Source organism: Vitis vinifera, chromosome 5 (genome assembly GCF_030704535.1).
Source record: "Vitis vinifera cultivar Pinot Noir 40024 chromosome 5, ASM3070453v1".
NCBI classification, from domain to species: domain Eukaryota; kingdom Viridiplantae; phylum Streptophyta; class Magnoliopsida; order Vitales; family Vitaceae; genus Vitis; species Vitis vinifera.
In genome coordinates, this window is record NC_081809.1 from 5,917,438 (window position 1) to 5,934,522 (window position 17,085).

Here is a 17,085-nt window from a genome sequence, read left to right on the forward strand (position 1 = left end):
TATATATATATATTTAACAAACAATTTTATAAGAATAAATATGTTAATTTAATAATAAAAAAAACATAAATTAATTAGAGGTAAAAAGCCACTCTTTACTCCTCTTAGAAACAAGAAGTTCATCTCCTTTCTCTCGGAGGTTGGAGGTTGGAGGTTGGAACCCTTTTTTTTATAGGCGATTTATGTTGTTATAGTCCGTTTTATGGCCTTTTATTTTCTCGAGGCCATGCATTCAATTTTGTCTCCACACATTTTTTTTTCTTGACCAAATTATTAGGTTGGGTAAGGATTTTTGGTCATCGTGTAGATGGTGCCTCCCGATGGACCGAGGTAGAGGTGGTTGGATTTTATGCACGTCCTATTATAAACTTTAAAAGCTAAAAATGAAGGTGTCATTAAGGAAAATTTTGAGGGTAAAAAGAGAAGGAGAAGATGACCAATTCACCATTGTCTGACAAACTATCTTAGGAGTTGAACTCAGGTTTTCAAATTTGATGGGAAGGAGAGATGAAAAAAGGTGCGATGGGGGTGAAAAGAAGAAGAAAATAATGGAGAAGGCAGAAGGACAAAATGGGATAGTGAGTGAAAAAGAATACGGACAATAGAGTACGTGGCAGCCCAGGGTTGCTCCGCGGCTCTTAAATCCCAAACAAAGAGGAGACGCCGCGACCAAACCCTTAATTTAATACTACTCCCTCACTCCCCCCAACTGTTAAAATAATTCCTCTCCCCCCACCCCCCTTCCCTCTCGCTCTCTCTCTCTCTTCTCGCCTCACATATCGCCGGCTTGTTTTCCGGCCAACATTGGACCGGATTCCGCCGCCATGAATCCCGGCGTCACCACTCTCCGCTCTATACTGGACAAACCCCTTCACGAACTCACCGAAGAAGACATTTCTCAGCTCACTCGTGAAGATTGTCGCAAATACCTCAAAGAAAAAGGTTCCTCCTTTTCTTCTTTTTCCTTTCCCTTTCCCTTTTTTTCCCTCATCGATTCCTTCGTATTTTCCGGCATACCTGAAACCCAGGCACTGCAATTATTGCAAGTATGGGTGATGAGGTAAAAGTGACCGCCACGTGCCTTTTGTCCGTACAGGAATGCGTCGTCCTTCCTGGAACAAATCGCAGGCGATCCAGCAGGTTATTTCGCTTAAATCGTTGCTCGAAACCAGTGAGGGCAGCGGTGCCGGAGTTTTGAGGAAGATCACCGATTCACCGCCGGCGGAAAATCTACCTCCGGTCAGTGTTGTCAGTTGCCCTCTCTTTGGTTGCTGAGACAATGATGGAAATTATTTTAAAACAGTTATACTAGAATAAATTTTGTGCAGATTATGAAATTTCTTGCATTCGATTTCATTATTGCCTTTTTTTTTTTTCACACTTTCTCCGCAGCCAAACGGAGGATATTCATATTCTTATAGATTCGCCCCTTTTTTTTTAGTGAATATGTAAGAACTCTGAACTGCTGACATTTTTTAACTATATAATTGACTTATTAACTTGTTTAATATGAATAAATAATATCTGTAGGTTACCTCCAATTCAGCTGATTCAGGCAAGGAGCTGAGTGCTGATATCCAGATCTCAGTATCAGCTGATGAACTGGTTCCCCTTCCGCCAAAAGATCATCATCCAGAATCCACCCCTTCTGGCGAATTAGCCAGCCGGCCTCCAGAGGCAGACACCAAGCATACTTGTCCCAGGTCTATCTTAATCATATCTTTCTTTTTTCTTTTTTCTTTTCTGTGTTTCCCTTCCCATTAACGTGAATTAAATAGTTATTCAGATTTACCAGGCACTAAGCAATTGGCTCATGTTAATATTATATAGTACAGAGTAATGTATTTGGGCTGCAACATTTGCAAGCAACAGACAAAAATTGATTAATTAGACATTGGTGTTGAGTATTTGTAGTACATTGGCTTAGTTGGGCTGTTAAAATGGTCTGGCAAATGTTTTAATCCCGGGTATCAGAGATTCATTGGGCTTTTTGAGTCTGTAGCAAGTAGATGAGGCTTGTCCAGGCTTAGTGATGTTTGAACTTATGTGCTTTATTGTTTCTGATTTCTCCTTCCTTTGCCCTTTTAACGAATTAGGTCTCACTGTAAGGGGTAGTCTCTACTTCGTTCTGAATTATAAACTGTTTCATAGTGCAAGCCTTTGCAGGGTTGTGGGCTTCCTTGAGCTTCAAACTTTTGAGGCATAATCTTTGATCGGGCCTAAAAAATACTGGGTTTTAGGAATTTTGTTTGGACCTCATGCCATGGTGAGCTTCAAGGTGTAATCTTAAAATACCTTTAAAATCCATGTACCAGTGGAAGCTCCAATCATGATTCTAGATAGCAAGGTCTGCCTTTTGAATGCATAAATATTTTAACTCTTGGTCCTCCTTTAAGGCCTTCTTGAGTTTAGCATTACTAATTAGTTTTAGTTAGGATTTGAGTCAATATTTCTATGGAATTTTTTCTAATTTAAGTTTTAATAGAAGTATTTGAAAATATGGCCACAGAAGTCCAGGTGCAACAAATTGTTTGGTTGGGCAGATGACAATTTTCTACTGTGGAAAGGTGAATGTGTATGATGGAGTTCCAGATGATAAGGTAACAAAGCTTCCTTTTTGCATGGATGCCTGAAGATAAATCCTTTGGCATGTTGGCCTTCCAATGCATCTGAATATGGATTTGCAGGCACAAGCAATCATGCATCTTGCAGCAAGCCCATTCCATTTGCCTTCAGATGACCCCTTTAGTGGTGCTGCTATGCTTTGCTCCTCTCCATGCCATTTGCATACTGCCAATGTTAAACATGGCCATATTCCTCCTCGAGCCATGGTTTCTCAGACTATGCAAACAGGTAGTGCTTCTTGTTAGTCTTTGAATTACTCTCTTGCATGTAATCTTTAGACTTGTTCTACCTGAGGACTGCTTGAATCATACAAGAAAATATACCAATATTGCATTTGTGAACAGAAAATTAAATTTAGGAAATGGTTCTAGCCTGCATTCATACTTGGAGCACAATAAAATGGTAACTTTGCAGTTTAAAATAAATTTCTTGATTGTTCAAAATTAAGGAAAAGTTAAGAAGTTCTTTTCTTTAATAATTGTTGGCTAGTATTGCTTACTTACATTTGGAAACTGACTTCCTTTAACCTTCCTTTCTTACAATTAAGCCAAGGATGTGTCTTTTCAAAAAACACATTTGGGGAGCCCATCAGAGAATACTAGATTTACTGACTTGTCATTACTTTAGTTGCAATGATGACAAACATGAAAATTGAAAGTTCTCTGGATCCTCTTTGTGGATTTTCTTTCTCAAACTAAACATAGCCTGCATGTCCTTTGAGTTTCTCATCAATAAATCATGACAAATTGTTAGCTTAAATCAAGATGGTTTGAACACCATTGCCCAGTCAACATCATCGAGGCCACATGAGTTGAAATGGTGGTTGTTGAGATCAGTACTTTTCTAAGTAATAAGTGGCTGTTTTGGTTTCATTTTACAGAGAAATTTACTGAATATTCTCAACAGTACAGAGAAGAAGTGAACTTTACCCGTGGACATGGTAAGGGTTTTTAGTTATCTTGTGATTGATTCTTGTTGAGGAATGTATGATTATAACTGCTGATGCTTGAACTAAAGAAACTGGTAACCTTGCAATAATATTAAGGTGACCAAGCAATGAGTCTGAACTATGGGTGTTCTGGTCAAGTAGGTAAAAGGGTCCTATTTGTAAAGCTTATTCTTCCTGAAGCAGGGAGATGTTTTAGGAAACCAACCGGGAGGGTAATTTCTTTTGGTCTCACTCATGGCCTCACTCATGCTCACCTTCTTTTCCCTCATATCTCATGGGCTGTAAAACGCTTGATCACCTCCTGAGAGGATATATTACCACCTCTGTGGGCTGAAGGATCGGAAGCACTTTCTGGGCTTAGGACGGTAGGAAGCCCAACGGCCAGGCCTACCGAAGATATGGAACAGACCACTTGTCTCACTATATGGGGTACCTTCCGCTACAAGGTTATGCCATTCGAGATATATGAGGGCATCATGGGTATTAGATGTCATAGGACCTCAAAAACAATGCTGAGACAATTTATATTTCAGTTCCTCAAAAAAGGAAAACTGGTGGCAGATCTCCTGTTTTATGTCAATTTAGGTGCCATTTGGAGTTCATTCTATCAGCATTTGTCTTATTTTCTGAAAGTAAAATCAAGAAATGTTTTATGGTTTGTAATGGAACTGGTCAATACATTGAAAAAAGTAAAGCTAACACTTTGAGTGGAGCTGATAAATGTTTTTATTGATAGATGAACTTTTTCATTTTACTTCACTCCAGCATCATCTCACCAGCACACCATGACTACTATCAAGTGTCATCAGCCCAACAAACACTACCACCATCTCCAACACTTATGGCACCAACTGTATACCCCATCCACTACGTCTACCAAAATTCAGGCAATGTCATTGGTTGTATTCTAGTCTTCTACCATGACCATCATGAACACACCACTACTATTGCTAACAGCACCACAATCTTCTGCTTGTATAATGTTGTAAGGCTCATGCTCACCTTCTTTTCCCTTGAGCCTTGCCAGCAATGTCACTTGCTACCACACTTCCTGGTTTCTAAGATATTTCTTTTGGTCAACAGCTTCAACACATACTCTTTACTTATGTTTTGTGAAGTAAAACAAGTCAATTTTCTTGTTTGTCAAGAATATTAGTGAAAGCATATTTGATGGTGGCTTAACAAGACCTTAGACTCATTACTTGCTTGGAGAAGAGAGCAATTTGCTAATTTATCTTTTATGTTTCTGGTCTTTGTTTAGATGTTGAAGGTCAGGTTGACAGAAAATTATCATTGCAAAGATATTTCGAAAAGCGAAAAGACAGGTACCTTAATCAACCAAGATATCATTTATCAGATGACACCAATAACCTTATATTTTATTTACTCATTTCTTGCTTTCAAGTCATTGCCTTTTTTTTTATCTTCTTTTTGCTAATGTGCCTATTTGGGGTAGATTTAAGAGCAGGAAAAAAATAGGACTACCTTCTGGTAGCTTGGAGATGTATGTGAACCATCAAGCAAGGACACAACCCTCGAATGGGCAATCAAGCCGGAGTGGCACAAGCTCTCCACCCCAGCATGGATTGTCGCACACCCTGTGCAGCTCAGCTGACAACCATACAAAGAATTTCACTCCTTTTGTTGATCTAAACAGTAAAGGTGAGCCAAAGTTTCCTCATTTATATGTTCATAAATAGTATGCTACCTGTCACGGACTTAGTCTTTTCCTAAGCTCGTGCGACACTTAGACAAGTCAAGACCCTTGATCTTGCTAAGTCAACCCTACTCCCGATACTTAGTTTTCTAGGATAAGATGCTCACGACTTGGAAGCTTTAGAAGACGTAATAGGTAACACTTAAAGAATGGAAGCTTTGTTGCTCAAAGGAAGCCTTACAAGTGCTTTGGAATTCATTTGCTTGCTTAGGAAGTGATTTGGGTGGTGCCTTTGCCAAATGAGGGTCTCACCTATTTATAGGCACCTTAGGAAGTTTTTGGAACCTTGGAAGGTTCCTTATAACTCAAGAATAATCTAGAACATCCTACACAATTCTATGTACAAGTCTAGGTACAAGAATATACAAGAGATCCCTAGAATTTTCTAGAAAGCCTTGGACTCTTCTCATGCCTTTCACCATAGTGTAGAGATGCGTGGACATCTTTAGATATCTTTAGAACTTTCCACACACTTCCCACCAATGGCTTAGTGTAGATGCCTCTAGGAGTCTCCTGAAGCTTCCTGCCTTCTATATAACCCCTATGGGGAGGGTCATTTGAAACATCTTATGACATATCGCTCAATAATCACTAGAATGAATGTTCTTCTGTTTCATGTCAATTTGTGTCTTGATGAACATAGAAATATTAGAAAACCCATTTATTTGAAAGTTTTATTAAGTTCCTTGGAAACTGAACAAACCTGTTTCCCAAAAGAAGGGTGAGGGGGAAGTTTGCAGATCTCTATGATATAAAAATTGGTGGTTTGCAAGTAATTAAACTTGCTTTCGGATGACATTTTGTTTTTTAGTAGAAAGGGTGGTATGGTTATCATGGTTGAAATGGGTTCTTGTCAGTTAGGAAGTGTGCTGGTAGTCTATGAAGGATGCATGAGAATTGCTTTTTCCTTTTCCTTCTCTGTAAAGGGTGATTGGAAGCCTTTTTTCTTCCTGTTCTTTATAGATGGAGCTTGTTTTAGTTATTTTTATGAGCGGTTATGTGATCTGATCGTCTACCTGTTATCTAATCAATGGGCTAGTAAAAAAATATCGCCATTCTTATGATAAGCATGGAATCTGTTGGATTTCTGTTTTTTGAACTGTCCATAAAAATGTAACCATTTTAGAGTGGTGATTTGATTTACTCTAAGAGATATCTGATTGTGTGCAAAGTTGATATTGAATATCTCAATTAATTCTGTCATTTATTCCTCATGAGCTGATAATCCCTTAATTCCTGAGGCTAATACATGTGGACAGTTATGTTTTCATTTTTGGTTCAACAACAAATATCGCCATTCCTATGATAAGCATGGAATCTGTTGGATTTCTGTTTTTTGAACTGTCCATAAAAATGTAACCATTTTAGAGTGGTGATTTGATTTACTTTAAGAGATATCTGATTGTGTGCAAAGTTGATATTGAATATCTCAATTAATTCTGTCATTTATTCCTCATGAACTGATAATCCCTTAATTCCTGAGGCTAATACACGTGGACAGTTTTGTTTTTATTTTTGTTCAACAACAAATACTGAAGAAAGTTGATTCTGAGGAACCTTCTTGCTGTGATATTATAGTAATTTGAAAGCAGCGATCTGGTTTATACTAATAGTAGATCTCTGTGTACATCCTTTGTCAATTCCTGATAAAGGGATCATTCACTGAATGCTTGAATTAAACATACATGGATGGTTTGTTATTTTGTTGGTTGAACTGCAGATATCCAAGAAAGTTGAATCTGAAGACTGCTAATGTATCATATGGTGGAGGAAATCGAGTGGAGGGCTATCTCCATTGAAAATCACCAAAACCAAACTTGAGGAAAAAGGAACGGTGGAACCAATAGAAGTTGATTCAACATGCCCTCCCTGTTGCATGATTTAGGCTGCCCTGCAATTGAAATTTTCTACTGACTGGATCCTTTCTTGGAGATCCCTCTGAGATAATACCCTTTTGGAATGGTGTGAGTTCCATACTCATCTGACCAATTTTGTAACTTTAAGAATCATTTTGACATCCTCGCGGGTCATCTTTGTCTATGAGGCGAAAGCAAGGTTTCTAGCTGATGTATTGCCTCTTGGTGCATCTTGTCATGTGCAGATGTGTATGCTACCTATCTCTATGCCAACAGTTAATTATACATGTTACTATTTGCTCTCATTTTTGTAATTACGAGTCGTGTATATATCATGCATTTCTTTGATATTTGACACTTAAATTCTTGTGAATAAGCTGTTGGTTTCCTTTTGTTCCTAGTTTTCCCAATTTCATCCATATTATGGGAAAAAAGGCTACCATCCTCCTTTTTAATTGCATAACTTACTCCCTGGAGGCACCATCTTGTGACAGTTTGAAATTATGTCTTTGATATAAACTGGCATTTTATCAATACGATCCTAGTCAACTTTGGTTTCTCTACACTATATCTAATATTTGTTGAGAAAAAAAAAAAAGTGAATTAGATAAACTAAAGGACTAATGAATGATAAAGCTTAGTGCAAAATAAAGTGAGAGTTTTCTAAAAATTTATTTAATATTTTTATGCCGGGCTATCTTGCCTCGCACAAGCTCCGCCTGTTACATTTTTAAAACAGACCACTTCATACTGTGAACCGCTGAAATGCAACGAAATTAGCTTGGCAGAAGGGGCGTTGGACTCAGTTTAGAAATCCAGGGTCTGGATCGGAGGGTGCAGGTGCATTTCCCATTCTTGTGGTGGCGCAGTAGCTAAGCTCTCTCTCTCATATCACCAAACTCGATATTTTTGAGAGGGGAAAATGCTAATGTCACATTCACCACAAATAACTGGAGATATACTGACCTACACGTGGCTAAGTTTAAGGAGATGGTTTTGTACTGCAACTTGTGGAGTAGAATACCACGGCGCTGCACCTCTGACCTGCTCTTTATAAGACTGATTTCACCACTGTGTTGGGTGTGTGGATGGTGTAAGAGTGACTGAAGACATGGCGATCGAGGTGAGGCTCTCTCTTCTTAATAGTAGATTAAGATTGTGGATTATTTTTTTTTTTATAAACTTTTCTTGAGAGTTTTGATGAAGCAGGCATGGTTTATGGAAGAGAACGATGAGGATCAGAGGCTGCCTCATCATCGCAACCCCAAACAGTTCGTTTCTTTGGACCACTTGGCAGGTTTTTCTCTCTCTTCTCTCCACTCTCTACTCCATACTTTGTTACTGTACAAATCGTTATTTCAATTGGACTGGGGATTTTTCAGATCTGGGAGTGTTATACTGGAAATTGAACCCTAAAGATTACGAGAACGATCAGGAATTGAAGGAGATCAGAGAATCCCGAGGCTACAACTACATGGTTTTCACTTTTTCCTTCAAAAACAACTTGTTTTCTTTTTAATGTATTGTATCTAATTTTTAGAATAAAGAGTAATGTTTGGTTTGCGGGGTGAAGGATTTGCTGGATTTATGTCCAGAGAGAGTGGAGAATTACGAAGAGAAGCTGAAGAACTTCTACACGGAGCACATACACGGGGACGAAGAGATACGTTACTGTCTGGAAGGAAGCGGATATTTCGACGTTCGGGACAAGGAGGATCGTTGGATTCGCATCTGGATCAAGGAAGGGGATATGATCGTTCTACCTGCCGGAATTTACCACCGCTTCACCCTCGACACCGGCAACTACGTCAAGGTAAACCAGTCGCACCTGCATCTGGCTCTCAGAACCTACAACGTATGTATGTTCGATTAATTTGTTGTTGATGTGTTCAGTTGATGAGGTTGTTCGTGGGTGAGCCGGTGTGGACGGCGTACAATCGTCCCCAAGAACACCACCCCGCCAGGAAGAACTACATCAACAATGTCACACACAAGGTGGGAGTGCCTCTTGAAGCTCACTAGGCTTATTATTATTATTATTATTATTTATGTATAAAACTTTGGAACAATAAGTATCAGTGCTTCATATCTCAATTTTATAGCCATGTATGAGGGACTGCTGTCATCCAAAATGTGTTTTGTACCAATAAAATAGTTTATTTCGTGGATTTAATTCAGGGAAAATTACAGAGACACTATCTGAGGTCAGGTTACTCATAATTAAAATAATTATTAATTGTTATAAATGTGTATTTTATTTAAATTCATTGAGGTCTTTAAACTAAAGATTAATTATTTTTTTCACTAAAAATTGTTTTTTTTTTTTATTTTTTATGAGAAAAAGGTTGTTGTTTAAAACAAATTTGAGGTCTTTTTAAAATTTTTTTATGAAGTGTTTTGAGAAACAATTGAATATATAGAGAATATTTTGAAAACACTGGGATCATACAAAGTGTGATACTTTCATAAAGAATAAGTCAAGAAAAACAATTTAATATGTTTGAGTTTTCAAATAGATTCTTCTTCCTAAAAATAACTGAGAATTGTTTAATTTTAAAAATTATTCTTAAAATCTCTTTTAAAAAAATGTTGCAACGCAAGCCTGAAGTTTTCTATGAATTTGGTAAACTATAGTTTCAATAGGACTATGAATTTCACAACTACCATTTAAATGTTTGATAAATTGAATTGCTAAATTATTGTAAACATTTGTAATAATCGAAGTGATATTAAAATTTAAGTGGCTTTCTTTATTTCTATGTGTGAAAATAATCTATAATTAAATAAAATATTATACCCTTTAAACCTTAATTCTTAATATTTATATTTTTCATAATAAGTGAATACATTTTTCTATTTTAATTGATTTCAAGTAAACATTTACTATCATATGTGATAATAATACTGTGAAACGAATGTTTAATTAATTTTGGTTTTAATAATACTAAAACAAAGTTTGAACCGAGTAATTTATCTTATGTGTGTTTAGGTGAGAAGGTTCTTAAAGTGGTAATCATAAAATTTGAGAGTGACATTTTTTGAGGAAAATTGTAAGTGTTTATTAGAGGTGAGCAAGTAAAGTGTAAAACTTGAAAGTTTGTATTGGAAGCCGAACCTTCATTCAGTTAGAGCTTGAGAAGAGTGGGTATGGATTTAATTGCATCAAACTTACAAAAATCTTAGGGCTGTTTGGTTCCTGTTTTTAAAAATTGTTTTTTGTTCTTGAAAACAAAAAACACAAAAAACTTATTTGGGGAAGGGGGTGTGTTTTTGTTTTTTGTGTTTTCTGTGTTATCAAAAACCATTTTTTTTAAAATAATAAAAATATGTTTTCCTTATTTTTTCATTGTTCGAAGAATAAATTGTTTTTCGTGTTTTCTCTTTCTTCTTTTTGTATTTTCTTAACTGTTTTTTGTGTTTTCACAAAGGTGAGCTCCACCCAACCACCACACCCTCATTCACAAACCCTTTTTTTCTTTCTTAAATTAATATACTTACACATGGTGACAAAGTTATAATTTGTTTAATGAAATTATAACTGATGTAAAAATTTCAAAATGAAATAATTTTTTTTTAATTTAAATAAATCGCGCATATGAAAATTATTTATATATTTATAATATCAAGTTAATGGAAGAAAACACTTTACTAATTAAAAAAAAAAGCTTTCAAACATGTTTTTTGTTTTACTTATTTTAAAAAACTTTTTAATTAACTCAATCAAATATGGTTTTTTTTTTTTTGTTTTTTAGAACAAAAACTGTTTTCCATAATTCAGTTTCCAAACACAATTTTTTTTTTCTTTAGAAAACACGAAAAACTGTTCTCAAAAACTATTTTCCAGACTAGTTTTCAAAAATATCAACCAAACAGGTCCTTAAGTTGGGGCATCTTTGCTCTCTATCTCTTTACTTTATCATTGCCTTGTATCTAAATTTCTCACTATTTTTGTTAATTGCTAATTACTTTCAAATAGTTTTTAAACACCCCAATGTTTATCTTAGGTTAGCATAAATAAAATCCTAAGAAATTTTTTTTATCTAAATGATTCATTTAATGTAATATTGGACATTAGATAATTTAATTTTTTTATTTATTTTTATTTAAATTCAATCAATTAACAATATCAATTGACCAACCATGATCAATACGTAATAAAAAATAAAATAAACTTTGTATCAAGTAATTAAAAGGCAATATACCATGATAATAACTTTATTACATGATAATATACTTTAAAAGTATTCTTATCTTAGTTTAACCATTTTAACACCAGTGCATTGTGACCATTCATGATACTTCTTTTTTATTCCATTTAATCCTTTTTTTCTCTTCCGGATGAGGAGTCATAGTCTCACCGAGTTTGAGTTGGAGTCATTCCCAATATTAAGGGTTTATTTCGTTCATTTATAAAAAAAATAAAAAATAATTCTAATTATTTTATTATAAATTTTATTTAATTGATTAATAAAAATATAAAAACCAACATTATAATTTTTTTAACAAGTCTTTTTTTATATCATTTATATGATAATTAAATATAAATATTAAAAAATTATATATGCATCATCATATTTTATATTATTAAATGTATTTAAATTAAATAAATTATATTTTTAATATTAAATGTATCATCATTTATCTCATTAATCCTATTTTTAAAATAACTATCACTTCAAATTTTAAATTTTGTATTTTTATCCTTTTAATTTTGAATGTCTTTATCTTAAATTATTAAAAATTTAATTTATTAAAAAAATACTAAAATATAAACAAAATTAATAATGAAATTCTAATATTTTATAAATTAAAATTAATTTGATAAGATAAATGATAAATTATATATTAAGACCAATAAATCATTGCTTTCTTTTTAATCATAGTTATGTTAATTATACTTACAAAATAACTTTAATACTGTATTTTTACTTATTTTATCAATTTATAAAGTTTTTTTTTCAAATATTTCCATGAATTTTGAATAATTTTCTCTTCAAAATATACAACGATATTTATAATATATCCATAAAATCTAAATACCGATATATCCGTATTTACGGATATTTCAAACCATGATTATGTTAGTCACATTACACCCCCAACCTTTTTTTTTTTTAAAAAAAAAAAAAAAACATTTTGCTATTTTTAAGTTCTACTTATTCTTAAGGCCTAATTACTATTATCTTTTTATACTTCTACTATAGTTATGATTAGTATATGATTTCCCTTCACCATCATATTTCTTACCATTTTAAATTCCGATTTCTTGCTTTTATATTTCATTTGTTGAGATGATGATTTTACTTTGGATTTTGAGACCTCACTTTCTATTAACAGCCCTTTAGGCCATGTCACTATAAATGCCTTTATGAAAGAGAAAATTTTAAGAATTGTCGGAGAATATACAAAGAGACATTAAGTTCCCATGTATTCATGTATTTATATCATCATTATTATCAAACCAAACCTTCTAGTATGAATCAAAATTTAATTACCCAAATGACACCAATCACTCTTTTGTACCCTTTTGGACCATGGTAAGGCAAACCCCTGTTTTTGACTTGACAAAATAACTAGTCCTTGTTCAAAGTGTAGACCTCCTGCCCACAATTTTTCACTTTAATCAACTTTCCCATGGTTTATTCAAGTTCTCAAATCATTCATCTCAATGTTCAAAATTCAAAGGTCTACAAATTTGGTTTGACTGTGAAATGAGGCCCAACTTATTGATTTATTTATTTTTTAAATTAAAAATAAAATAAATTACAAATATTTTTTTATAATATTATTATAAAATATAAGAGTTTATCCCATCAAAAAAACTTATGAATGGTTATTCTTATTGATATAAATTTCTTTTTAAAATTTTACAAAAGAAATATAAGATATTGCTTTTTGTCGGTTTATCCTTTCCTTTTTTTCTTTTTCTTTTTTATTTTACAACAAATATATATTTTTTACAATATTAGAATGTTTTTTTTATATTTTAAAAATATATATTAATTTCTAATAATTTTAAAAATAAAATTATCCTCTTAAGGAAATGATTACTGTCAATTGCCTGGGCGGTGGTGGGTATGTATTATTTTTCCATGTTGGACTTGCTTTCCTGTCCAAAATGACAATAAAGCCCTTCAACGAGCCCACGGGTGATTCGTGTCTCTGGACGAGTTTGGGTCTTTTAACAGCCCAAATTGCGAAAATGGGGAAGGGCATTTCAGTATTTTGACTTTCAGTACACGTATATAAAATGAAGGCGTGGGCTCAACGCCTCAGAGCGTGTTAAGAAATTCACCCGAAGGCAGTGGCTGAGATGGGTTCGTTCAAGGTAAGTTCAAAGTTTTCTCTTTTTATTTTCTCGAGAATGTTTTTGAAAGTATTTTTCTGATGATTAATTTTGGAGGGTAACTGAACGGTGATGAAAGATTTTCTCGTGGCAAAATTTCCAGGAAATATTTTCGCAAATTTTCCAGGAAATATTTTCTATCGATAAAAACAGACTTTGTCTGGTTAGGCTTCTGTTGAAAATTTTGTTTCTGGAAAATTTCAATATTATTTCGGATGATCTGCTCTTCCTACTCACAATCAGATCCCCTGCGATGCTTCGTAGTTAGATTAGAAACTATCTAATATTATTAAAGCTTCTACCAGTCGATTTTTTTTTTTTAATTCAATTTTTTGTTAAATAGTTAGTCTTGAGAGTTGAGAATAGAATTGATGGCTTGATGATTCTTTGTGTTTTGTCTCTATCAGAATAACTACTAGGCCCTAATTTGATCTTAGGGTTTACTACGGGATAAGCCCTACTTGATAAGATGGCATCAACCAGAAAATTTTTCTTTTCTAGCAATTATTTTCAATTAGATGAGAATTTAAAAAAAAAAAGTCTATGGACAATAACTCGCATGGTTTGACAAGCAAGATTTTATTGGTCAGCGGAAGATGCTGAGCAGAATTCCCAAGAGAGAAGATAGTGTTGGAAGCATTTTGTCTTATCATCTAGTAGATTGGAAAAGCAGCATAGGGAAAAAAAAGAGTATACTTCTACTATGCTGCAAATGGTTGGGACTAGGGATAATAGTAGAGTAGAGTTTTTATATAAGCGAAAAACAGGTGTTTTGTTTAATAGTTATCAGCTGACTCTGTATTTTATTTTGCTCCTGCATGCAAGTTCTTTTAGTAGATTGAGAATCAGAGCTGGTTTATGTTAAAATGCAGGACATGATATTATATGGTATTCATGAATTTTGAATCTTGAAACTAGTTCTCAGGCTTCCTTTCCTAATAAATTCCTTGAGGGAAACTAGGATTTGGATTAAGTTGTAGCAAATTTTTTATTTTTATTGCAGATTACTTGCATTATGTTAGAAAAAATCTTCCAAGGAAGAGCCTTTTGAAATTAGATTCTGATGTGTAAAAATTTTGTGATATGTCTTTGTTTGGATGTTCATCAAGATGACATACCCAATGACCTTAGGAAAGTTCTATCTCTCATCTTCCTGTTCATCTTCTAACAGGATTAACTTTTATGTGCTGAATTCATTTTTTTTTCACTCACAGAAAAATAGTCTGAATAGTGAAAAAGCATATTGCAGTTATGGAATGTTTTCATTATCTTCAATTACTGCAGGATGACAGAGAGGAAGTCCTACAGGCATGGTATATGGATGATAGTGATGAAGACCAAAGGCTCCCCCATCACCGGGATCCCAAGGAATTTGTGTCCTTGGACCAACTTGCTAGTATGTATTTTAACCGTAAATGTTGTTCAGACCATGAAACCCATTAAAAGGTTGTCACTAACTGCTCATGAGCGATTTACCTTGCAGAACTTGGAGTGCTCAGCTGGCGATTAGATGCTGATAACTATGAAACAGATGAGGAATTGAAGAAGATTCGTGAAGCCCGTGGATACTCCTACATGGTTTGTCACCTAACTTACTTTTTTCATTCAGAAAAAGGAAATTGTTCTCCAATTCTTTCAGTTTGTGCCTTGAATTTATACCATAGCCTATAGTTAAGTCTGTATAATATAAGTGGAAATGGATGTAAACATTTTCTCCAGGATTTTTGTGAGGTTTGCCCAGAAAAACTGCCAAATTATGAAGAGAAGATCAAGAACTTTTTTGAAGAGCATCTTCACACTGATGAGGAGATTCGCTACTGTGTGGCAGGAAGTGGTAGGATGAGTTGCAGTTTTGTAGTTTTTAGTTCCCACTCTACCTATTAACCCAGGCTTTCTAATTTTTACTTTATGGTGAAGGTTATTTTGATGTGAGGGATCAAAATGACTCTTGGATCCGTGTGTGGCTAAAGAAAGGAGGAATGATTGTATTACCTGCTGGAATTTATCACCGGTTCACACTGGATTCGAACAACTACATCAAGGTAGCTTTACACTCCATGCTTATGAAACACAAATTAGTGGTTTGTTTGCCTGCCAAGAATGGCAATAATAATACCAATACCACTAGGACTATATATTCTATTCCCCCATGTTTGGCAATTATAACCATTATGAATAAAATGACTGGATGGGAGATTTGCTCATTTTTCCCTCTGCATGCCCTGATACTGGGTAACAGCCCCAAAACTTTGTGCCGTGGCACAGTATATTGCATTAGAGTTAGCATTATTTATGTTTCGTGTGACTACTGTGTCTTGTCCTTGCATATCTTCTATGCCAGTTCATTAAATACTGTATGATTAAAAAGGAAAACCTGTTTCTTAATGAAATTTATTTTTCAGGCAATGAGGCTGTTTGTTGGTGATCCTGTTTGGACTCCCTTTAATCGTCCTCATGATAATCTACCTGCAAGGTATGGCTTTTTCTGTTCTCCATCTTGTTTATATCTTTTAATCTCCACCTTAATACCTGGTGGCCAATTAAGTCTTCGTATTCTTGAATCTCACAGATGGCCTTTTATTTGCAGGCAAGAGTATCTTGAAGCTTTTGGGCAGAAGGAAGCCGCTAATCATGTTGTTGATGCTGCAGCATGAAATCCATCTTTAGTTCTAGTACTTTGAAAAAGAATGTGGTGTGGGTCTAAGAAATAAATACCTATGGTTATAGGTCTGGCATATTGTGCGGTTTGCTTTGGTTTACTTGCCTCTTTCAATATACTTGTGTACCTCGGCCACGATTGGCAAAAACCTGAATATAAGGGAGCTCTACATGATATTTGCTGTATGTGTATGGGTGGGCAGCAACAGATAGATAATCCATGTGTGTGTGGTTGCTTTCTCAGTTTGCGGATGGATGTTGACGCCTCTCATTGCTTCATTTTTAACAGGGACCTGATATGTCTCTCACGTGCATGTGGCATCTTGTCTTAATTATGGAGTCTGATCTAGACATTTTGTATTTAATTAGGTCTCTTCCGAAACTGAGTCAACCCATTGTGGAAGGCGGCTGATATCCATTCCTTGAGGAGTAGAAGCAGCTTGTGGAAGATGGTAGTGGATCACTGACCAGGAATGCAATAATTTGCTTCTAAAATAATAAAAATCAGATTGTGGGCAACAGTCAACTTCAGGCTCCGTTTTGAGATATTTCTTTGGTTTTGTCCCGTCAGGGATACCCATTTCCATTCCTTTATTGGGTAGGTACCTTTTTGCCTATCGGATTCATTTACACTGATCTGTCTAGTGTTCCGATGCTGGGTAGCATGCCAGGTGTATGAGTATCCCTGGCTATGCGAAAGAAATAAAGGGTAAATCATAAAAAATTAAATAAAACGGAATCATCATGACATGGTGTGTGGACTTTGCATGATGGCATGGGCAATCTAAAGCCAAAAGCAAAATGGTGGGCGCATATCCATATGGGTTTACTGTTCACCTAAAACAGCTCTCCATGTGTCGGATAAAAAAAATTCACTGTGGTTTTATCTAGTGGGATGTCATTTCATAATCTTTGGATTCTTGTAAATGTGTCT

The 17,085-nt window shown here is 34.7% G+C and overlaps 3 protein-coding genes across 6 annotated transcripts; all 3 read left to right on the forward strand.

The window, feature by feature from the left end:
- The first annotated feature begins 675 nt into the window (after positions 1 to 675).
- On the forward strand, positions 676 to 7,452 carry LOC100242586 (protein TIFY 4B). Of its 4 annotated transcripts, XM_010651656.3 has the most exons (9): positions 676 to 942; positions 1,097 to 1,239; positions 1,531 to 1,703; positions 2,510 to 2,600; positions 2,688 to 2,853; positions 3,506 to 3,565; positions 4,836 to 4,899; positions 5,031 to 5,236; positions 7,012 to 7,452. In XM_010651656.3, the coding sequence occupies exons 1-9, from the start codon at positions 825 to 827 to the stop codon at positions 7,026 to 7,028; spliced, it is 1,038 nt and encodes a 345-aa protein (XP_010649958.1). In that variant the 5' UTR covers positions 676 to 824; the 3' UTR covers positions 7,029 to 7,452. The 4 variants fall into 4 exon arrangements, with proteins under 4 accessions (XP_010649958.1, XP_010649960.1, XP_010649959.1 ...); XM_010651658.3 differs by lacking the exon at positions 5,031 to 5,236; XM_010651657.3 differs by lacking the exon at positions 3,506 to 3,565.
- A 637-nt stretch (positions 7,453 to 8,089) lies between these two features.
- On the forward strand, positions 8,090 to 9,320 carry LOC104879260 (acireductone dioxygenase 1). The gene is made up of 5 exons (XM_010651660.3): positions 8,090 to 8,270; positions 8,357 to 8,444; positions 8,530 to 8,624; positions 8,721 to 8,960; positions 9,041 to 9,320. Exons 1-5 carry the CDS (start codon positions 8,259 to 8,261, stop codon positions 9,167 to 9,169), a joined length of 564 nt encoding a protein of 187 aa, XP_010649962.1. The 5' UTR covers positions 8,090 to 8,258; the 3' UTR covers positions 9,170 to 9,320.
- Positions 9,321 to 13,402: 4,082 nt separating this feature from the next.
- Positions 13,403 to 16,334, forward strand: LOC100232920 (1,2-dihydroxy-3-keto-5-methylthiopentene dioxygenase 2-like). Its single transcript, NM_001397744.1, has 7 exons — positions 13,403 to 13,475; positions 14,778 to 14,889; positions 14,977 to 15,071; positions 15,213 to 15,327; positions 15,411 to 15,535; positions 15,896 to 15,966; positions 16,081 to 16,334. The coding sequence occupies exons 1-7, from the start codon at positions 13,461 to 13,463 to the stop codon at positions 16,145 to 16,147; spliced, it is 600 nt and encodes a 199-aa protein (NP_001384673.1). The 5' UTR covers positions 13,403 to 13,460; the 3' UTR covers positions 16,148 to 16,334.
- Positions 16,335 to 17,085: the final 751 nt, after the last annotated feature.

Excerpts from the sequence above, each read along its gene's own strand:
- LOC100242586 (XM_010651656.3), top strand. The coding sequence starts at position 825 with ATGAATCCCGGCGTCACCACTCTCCGCTCTATACTGGACAAACCCCTT. Across the intron at positions 3,566-4,835 it reads GAACTTTACCCGTGGACATG|ATGTTGAAGGTCAGGTTGAC; the intron begins GTAAGGGTTTTT and ends GTCTTTGTTTAG. Across the intron at positions 4,900-5,030 it reads TTCGAAAAGCGAAAAGACAG|ATTTAAGAGCAGGAAAAAAA; the intron begins GTACCTTAATCA and ends TATTTGGGGTAG.
- LOC104879260 (XM_010651660.3), top strand. Across the intron at positions 8,445-8,529 it reads TTCTTTGGACCACTTGGCAG|ATCTGGGAGTGTTATACTGG; the intron begins GTTTTTCTCTCT and ends GGGATTTTTCAG. Across the intron at positions 8,625-8,720 it reads CCCGAGGCTACAACTACATG|GATTTGCTGGATTTATGTCC; the intron begins GTTTTCACTTTT and ends TGCGGGGTGAAG.
- LOC100232920 (NM_001397744.1), top strand. Across the intron at positions 15,072-15,212 it reads CCCGTGGATACTCCTACATG|GATTTTTGTGAGGTTTGCCC; the intron begins GTTTGTCACCTA and ends CATTTTCTCCAG. Across the intron at positions 15,967-16,080 it reads CATGATAATCTACCTGCAAG|GCAAGAGTATCTTGAAGCTT; the intron begins GTATGGCTTTTT and ends TTTTATTTGCAG.